Genomic DNA, 7,752 nt, shown 5'->3' with positions numbered 1-7,752 from the left:
TCCTCAAAATGACATACTGTGCTCTACCAGGCACAATGATCTCGCGATCCACAATGGCCTGCTGCCATACATCTGCAATGACCATACATACTCCTCCCTGTCCACCCAAAGGGCCAAACCCTGCAGACCAAAAGGTGTCCCATCTACCAGGCATCACCGAACCATATCTCCGGATCCTGCTCTCACCCAAGTGGTGCTCCTGCATCATCAAAATATCAATATTGCCCCCAACCAAGCATCTCTGAAGCTCCTACCTCAAGCAGCCACGATAACGTATATAATGTGCTCCGCCAAGGCTCTGTACATTCCATGAGATGATCCTCATGGATGACCTGCAGAGGTGGATGTTGTCTCAGCCGTACGGCGGGCCTTCGCAAGCGGCTTGGATGGAGAATAGTCCCCATCCGAGCGACTACGAATCTGCCCACCCGGTGTGCTGCAAGAAACAGGCGCCAGTGGCTGTGTCCCATGGTGACTGCCTCCCGCTCAGACAGAGCAACCTCGTGTATGCATACATATCCAGGGTCGCGTGCTAAGTCTGCCACTATGCGAACGACCAAATGACGAATCCTTGAGGCATCCACACTCCCGAGATCCAAGAAAAAATGAGCCAACTCCCATAGTCGGCCTATCACATCTGTCACCTCCAAATCGCTCACATGGTGAGAAAACTCAACTGCCTGAGTCTTCAAAGTGCTAAGAGCGAACTCCAGAGTCCACTCCCGGTCGCATGGGCCACAGAGAGGGAATGAGAAGGCCACCGCTGAATCAAGTGCCTCCTCCCCGCGAGCCGGAGGTATCACTGCATGAACTCTGATGGGTGCGGCTCATGGGGGCCCTCTGCTCCAAAAAGCCGTGTGAAGGAGTAATCAAAAGCCTCCGAGCGCTGTCTAGTGCTGAGACAACTCAGCCGACTGCGAATAGATGATATCCGTGAAGCCCGAATCGGCATGGTAAGTCTCCTCTGCGGTGCTCGAGCAAGGTCGGTGCTCAGAGCCCTCCGGATTGCAGGTGAACGCCAGGGGACTGCCAGGGCCTCCCGGGGAGCTGAGGCGGGCGGGGAGGGAGGAGGGGGGGAGAAGGGGGTGGAGAAGGAGCCGCTGCCGAAACCAGAGCGGGGACGGGAGGAGGCGAAGGTGGAAGCGAGGCAGGAAGGGGGGACGGGGGGAGGGGGGAGGGGATGCTGGCATCTCCTAGTCCTCAGTCGGCACAGGAGTCTCCTCCTGGAGGGGAGCAAAGCTGTTCCTCACGGAAACCCAGTGATGCTGAGACTGTGGTTGCTGCTGCATCGGTCTCTGGGCGTGCTGCTGTGGCCGTCTCCCTCGACGGCGCCCCTATCCAGGCTGCCACTCGGTGTGGGCTGAGCAGGTGTCCCGAAGGCTGCTTGCCGAGCCGCATCTGTGGGCGGGCCATCAGGGGCCTGCTGCTGCGATGAAGGTTGGGGTCTCCTACGAGGGCAAGCCTTGGCCAGATGGCCGACCTGCCTGCAAATAAAGCACTGGTTCGGGAGCCCCGAGAACTCCACTCTCTGATCAATCCATCCCCCCCTATCCTAGGTAGCTAAATGACCTTCCGAAGGGAGGAGATGTCAGGAACCAAAACTTTGACCGAAGGTAGCCCAGCTGCTCTGGCCACCACTGAAGCTGCTGTGGGGCTAGTCTCTAGCACCGAACCCACCAATGCTCCTAGCCTAGAAAGGAGCGGAAGGTACTCACGACGGAGTCGAGGGAAGCAAACTGTAACATGGAAAAGGCGCTCTCCCTGCTCGTTCGCTGTTGGGTCAACACCATGCTGCCCCAAGGTCTGAAGAATGCCCGAGCACCCCTGATGTCAAGGGGACTCATGGCTAGGACCTTGGCCATGCTCTAGGCTGTCTCGAACTCGATCTAGTAGTATCCACGGCCCAGTAGCTGAACGTCCAAGATCTTGCCCACATCTGCAAGAAGGCGGGCCTGGAGAAGATCCCGGAACTCCCCTCTGCTGGGACGAGTGCCGAGATGGTGGAATGTGCCTGGAGGCGTTCCACCCCTGCGGCGAGGCTCGCTTCCTCTTCTGGCGAAAAAGAAAGCCTGATGGGGGTATCCTCAGGGGCGGGCGAGGGGGCTGTGGGAGAGTCCCTCTGAGGTGGGGCGGGAGAAGCCTCCATCAGTGTCTGAAGCTATGTCGAAGGCGGAAGGAATGCGGAGAGTCCTACAAGAAATGAGCTGCACACAAAGGACGGAGGGGGAAGGCGGAAGGCATGCACCACTTGTTATATCTTATTACACCGACCTGTATACACTAACTTGTCATTTGATAAGCATACATGCTTTAAGACCTCAAGGGACATAGAAAGCATGTTAACATGTCTTTTCTATTTAAGGACATTCATTCGACCACTAGAAGTTTCTCTCTGTTCCCTTCATTGGAATAAGCCTATCATGAGCAAAGGTGTGCACACGTTTAACTAGTATTCCACCATCCAGTTGTCCTCACCCATTGGTAAGTGTTCATTTTTTCTTGAAAAAAGCGTTCAATGTCAAATGTGACTAGTAAGTGTTCATTACGCGACATGCTCTTTTATTATAATTTTCACTACTCGTCCAAGTTGTCATTTTTATTTCTTGAAAAAAGTGTATCAACTTGTGATTGTAAACACCATAATCATGCAATTCAAGAATCTGGATTTTATTAAGGTCTCGATTGAAGAATCATGGTGTCCATGCCTAGGGAAAAAGAATAAAGGAAGATTTTATTAACATCTCGATTCTTCATCCACATGTGTAGCGCATTGTGTGGGCTTTTAAGGGCCAGTTTCCACGCCACCAACCATGCCACTCAATTTACATGCAACCCTGACAGGAATTGAGACGGCAGGCAGGCTGTAGAGCTATGGGAGGGGGAGGGGGAAGGGGGAAGGGAGAAGAAAATGCCAAATCACTATGTCGCCAGCTACCATTACAAGTGTGGTGCCCATCGCTGGTGAAGCCTGATTTGCTTATCATCACCACCACAAATATCCAACATTTAGAAGAGCTCCTTGCAATGCATCATGGACATCATGTACAATTTGCAAATGGCACAAGGCCGTAGTTGCCTACTGCAACGGTGTGGACACCAATAGCGTAGTCCTAGTGAGAGGCAAGTAGAAGAAATCGAACCAATTTTAGGTTGCAGAGGCCTTGGAGGATGCCCCTTTTTGGAGAGTTACCTTCAAGGTGGCACCTTTGGATCAGGTGGATATTATTCTAGGCCACCATAACATTGTTTCAGTTGTTTGTGCTAAGAGTGTTCACCAGCACCAAGCTTGAGAAACCGTGTGTGTCATGTGGCTAATGTGCTTAGCCATCATCCACATATGCAGAAGAGCTTGATGGTAATCAACATCATTGCCTTGCCCTTTCTATCAAGCTTGAATAGCATCGTGCTATAAGTATTGACTGTCTAGGATAAGCACCCCTCAACAATTTTGTCACCAAGGCAAGGTCTATCATGCATAGAATGCCCTTTTGCAGAAGGTTTGGACGGAAATTATAAGATCACAATGATGAACACACACCTTCCTTTCCCAGTGTAAAAAAAACATGACCACTGGTCTCATAATATGCTATACAAAATCACACAATCACCAGTCATCAAAACATCAAACTGCGATGGTGGAAACAATTTACAAGACCCAAAATGTGGAGGGAAAATCAACAGCGTGAACTGCATGCAGTCATGACTCATAGCCCTATCCCTACAACTGTTTTGAGTTCAGAAAGAGTCTCCCTCTCCTGTTTATATCCAGTACAATCGCCCCTCCTAGCTTTCCTCCTAGCTTTTTCACACATAAATACAGCATGGCACACCGCACAAAACAACACTGCAGCTCGCAGACCAAGTGATATTACTGCTTTCCTTCAGCACTCCAAAGGCCATTCCATTGGTCTTCTCTCTCCTTAGATCCTTGCCGCATCCGCTTTGGTGACGGCGGGGAGAGATCTGAAGGCGAGTAGTCACATGACTGACCCTCTCGTCTGGTTTTGATCGGAGGAAGATTTTTGTCCAATCCCCACTCCTGCAAAATACTGATCGACTTCGGCAAAAGCATTTGGTTATCCAGATTTGAATTTGCAATGTGTAAGCTTCAAAAAAAGGTACCCACCATTGAGCCATCCTTATCTTGTGAAAGATCGTGTCCATTGCTAGAGCTTGAGCCTACAACCTTCTCCAGTGACCCATTCAGCACAAGTGCCTGGAAAGACAACCCATTAGCCCAAAGTTCACCATACAACTAGCTACTAATGTGAACTGGAAAAATATGAAGCCACCTTCGCCTGCCTCCAAAATTAAAGCCATGAGGCAGCCTTCACCATATCCAAACAACAGTGACCCTCCCTCTCAACCATGTGCATCTAAGCCTCATATACATAAAAGGAACCCTTAGTTACCACATGCCTACCATGAGGTGTGGCAGGTAGAATAAGTCAGATTCCGTCCTGGCAAGGGTATACACGAATAGTAATACTCAGAAATACAAACGGACTAAAAACATGTCTCACGTGTTTAGGGGAAACACGGGCATCCCATGCTTGGATGCCACATGCAGATGTTGTGCAGACAAGTGCAAGGACCCAAGACGAGACACTACATTTCGGGAGACCTTGTACAAGGGCGAGCCATTGGTGTATGTACCGCCAAGGTGGTAGAGTCGTGTCATGCAAGACAGTTGGGTGGCGTACAGTATTTGTAACCCACTTGTGCTGTCATCAGCCAGGGAAGTCAAACACAGCTGACATCAGAAGACTCCAATCCAGCAGTGATCTGCGGGCAAGTGCAAGTCCTAGTTTGCATCCTCCTCAAGAAAGAAAACACGTAGTTCAGCCCATTGTACAAAATTCAGACTACAGCAATAAAAGCAACTATACCATCCATGCACCATGCAGTCTCTCTCTCTCTCTCTCTCTCTCTCTCTCTCTCTCTCTCTCTCTCATCTTTGCTTGTATAAAAGTCACTCCTTTTCTAGTATAAAAGTGGTTTTAATGTCACTAGTTGGGCATTCTCTATGCTTCCGGACCTATGGACGGGCTCCATAAAGTAGACATGACACCTTTGCGTTTATGCCAAGGGTCATGTGGATTGGCACCACATGGTAGGGGACTGATGACACCTCATGGAAGGGGACTTGCGTTTATGCCAAGGGTCATGTGGATTGGCACCTCATGGTAGAGGACTGATGTCTACACCAAGGCCCAGTATGCTAGATATGAGAGGCTAGGGATTTTGGTCCACGCCCATATCTAGATTACGGTATTCCGGTTGGCCAAGAAACATAATGTCTACGCAACGAATGACCTCTTGCTACAAGTAAATGAAAGGGAGATTTTCAAACACATTCTTATGCATAGCATACTTGCATGCCTGCAACTATTTTTGTGTGAAATGTTTTACCACCTGCAAGATTTGTGTCTAGTTTACAAGCAAGGGAAACCCTCTTGTGAACCGTGCATGTGAATCTGTACTCTGACCTGGGCTCTAGACAAGTAGGAGGGGTAAGTCTAAACTCTGTGTTTAAGTTTGCAGAGTTATAGCTCACTTTGCTCTTTTTGAAGGTCCACACTTTAATAAAGTACGGCCGTACAACTTATAAGTGAGTTTGGGCATCCACACTTAATTAAAATGTGGGCGAACAGGTTATGAGTTTGGGCACTTATTGGACCAGGCTCTCATAAATCAAGCACTCTTTTAATTAAAAGACTCTGGACATGTAAATCGGCACCCTCTCCACTTATGCGAAAGGTGTGGGCTCTACCGAGGTGGCCAAATGGCCACCTTCTCTCACAATGGTAAGGCTTATCTTCACTCTCTCCTTGGGAAATACGCACCTTTCTCATGAAGAGGTAGAAGAAGACAATTAAAACAAGTCCATATAAATGCTTTTTGGCATGGTTTCTTGCTTCTCCAACCCTTGGATCAGCCGGCAAATAACTGTGCTAGATTTCTGTCCAACACTTGGGAGTCATTTTCAACTGCTATCTCTTGGATATGTACCTGCAGAAAATGCTTTTGAGCATTTCTATGGCCGACAACTTGACAAAAAGCTGATTTCTACTTACAGATTCAGCAAATTCATTGATAAGAACCTTTTTAAATTCATCTATTAGTTGAACAAATATGTTGCTGATTGAGATAATGGCTTATTTTACATATGCCAATATGATTTAATCCCTTACTGAAGTTTTTCCATGATATCACACTCAATTATTTATAGATTTGTGGTTACAACATGATTTCAATTAGGATGTATAAAAAGTTTGAAAAAGACGAGCAAAGACCAAGTCATATTTCTCTCATAATCTAGAAAACAACTAGTTACATTTGATATACATGGGAGAAACTTAATATGAAGTGATTCCAAAAAATCATAAGGAAAAGTTAAATACAACGAATGCACATATGCTTTTATAATGATTTTATCTAATGGCTTATAAAAAATTACATGCTTGTTCAGCTAAGACTTTGGAGACATTATTTATATGGCTCCAAGTTTGTGGTATTGACTGATCATCAATCAATTAAGTATGTGCGTGATGCGGATGATTTGAGAGGAAGGAAAGCTCTTGGGCTGAGTTAATGCAAGATTTTGATTTTAAGATTCGTTAAAGAAAAGGGTCTATGAATAGTGTTGCAGATGCGCTTAGTCGAATTAGAGAGGTGAATACTTTGTCGTTCACCAACATTTCTACTGACTTATTTCAGTCATTGAGAGGGCTTTGCAGGACTGATAGTTATTTTGGTCCATTTTGGCAGAAGATCCAAGACGGAAGCTCATTGATTGACCAAGACTCAATGACTGAGCAATCTACCATTCAGGCTGCAGGAGGCCAGTGGATGATTCGGAATGGTTTACTATTCCATAATGACAAAATTTGTGTACCACAGATCCCGGACATTAGGTCTAAGATTCTTAAGGAGTGTCACGACGCCCCTTCTGCTAGACACCCTGGGGTACACAGGACGCTCTCATTAAAGAAACACACGTTTTATTGGCCAAAGATGAAAGGGTATGTAGAAGATTATATTCTCAAGTGTCAAATTTGTCAGGCAAATAAAGCTGAACGCTTTAGACAGGCTGGGTTGTTGCATCCTTTACAAATCCCAGGTAATAAATGGGAAAGTATTTCCATGGATTTTATTACCAGATTGCCAAGAACACATCAAGGCCACGATTCTATTTGGGTGGTGGTAGATCGCTTGACAAAAATGGCTAGATTTTTACCGACCCAGAAGACTATTACAGCTACACAATTAGTACAGCAGTTTATCAAGTAATTGTTTAGACTATACGGGTTACCGCAAGACATAGTCAGTGATAGGGCCTCTAAGTTTACGAGTGATTTTTGGAAACTTGTTTTTGAGAAGTTGGAAACAACTTTGAATTTGAGTTCCTCAGATCATTCTCAATCTGATGGCTAGACTGAAAGAGTGAATCAGATTTTGGAGGATATGCTTCCAGCATATGTATCCAAAAGACAGAGTTCATGGGAGGATTATCTTCCTATGTTAGAATTTGCATATAACAGTACTAAGCATACGAGTACAGGTTTTAGTCCTTTCATGCTTATGTATTGTTTTCAACCTAGATCACCTGTTACAGTAGGATTCTCAGGACTTCAGCATGATGCAGCACGTAATTTTTTGCAAGATATGCAAGAACTGTTACAAGTTGCGAAAGAATCTATTAGAAGTGCTCAAGACCGAGACAGATTTTATTCTAATAGACATTGTTCA

General features: G+C 46.4%; 1 protein-coding gene across 4 annotated transcripts in view; it reads right to left on the bottom strand.

Moving 5' to 3' along the window:
* Positions 1–3,543: 3,543 nt before the first annotated feature.
* LOC147611157 (uncharacterized) overlaps positions 3,544–7,752 on the bottom strand; it is a 61,835-nt gene continuing 57,626 nt past the window's right edge. For 2 of the 4 annotated variants that reach the window (XR_015263970.1, XM_086785825.1), the window contains 2 exons: positions 4,127–4,216; positions 3,544–4,039 (listed from right to left, as the gene is read on the bottom strand). Coding sequence is in view for 2 of the 4 variants with exons in the window: in XM_086785825.1 (XP_086641951.1) it covers positions 3,869–4,039; positions 4,127–4,216 (261 nt within the window). In the remaining 2 variants the exon portion in view is untranslated. Of the gene's footprint in view, positions 4,050–4,126; positions 4,217–7,752 lie in introns of all 4 variants that reach the window. The other 2 variants (XM_086785826.1, XR_015263971.1) reach the window with 2 other exon arrangements.

Source organism: Cibotium barometz, chromosome 48 (assembly GCF_041138505.1).
Source record: "Cibotium barometz isolate CiBa-2024 chromosome 48, ASM4113850v1, whole genome shotgun sequence".
NCBI classification, from domain to species: Eukaryota; Viridiplantae; Streptophyta; class Polypodiopsida; order Cyatheales; family Cibotiaceae; genus Cibotium; species Cibotium barometz.
This window is presented reverse-complemented; position numbering and strand designations above follow the sequence as displayed.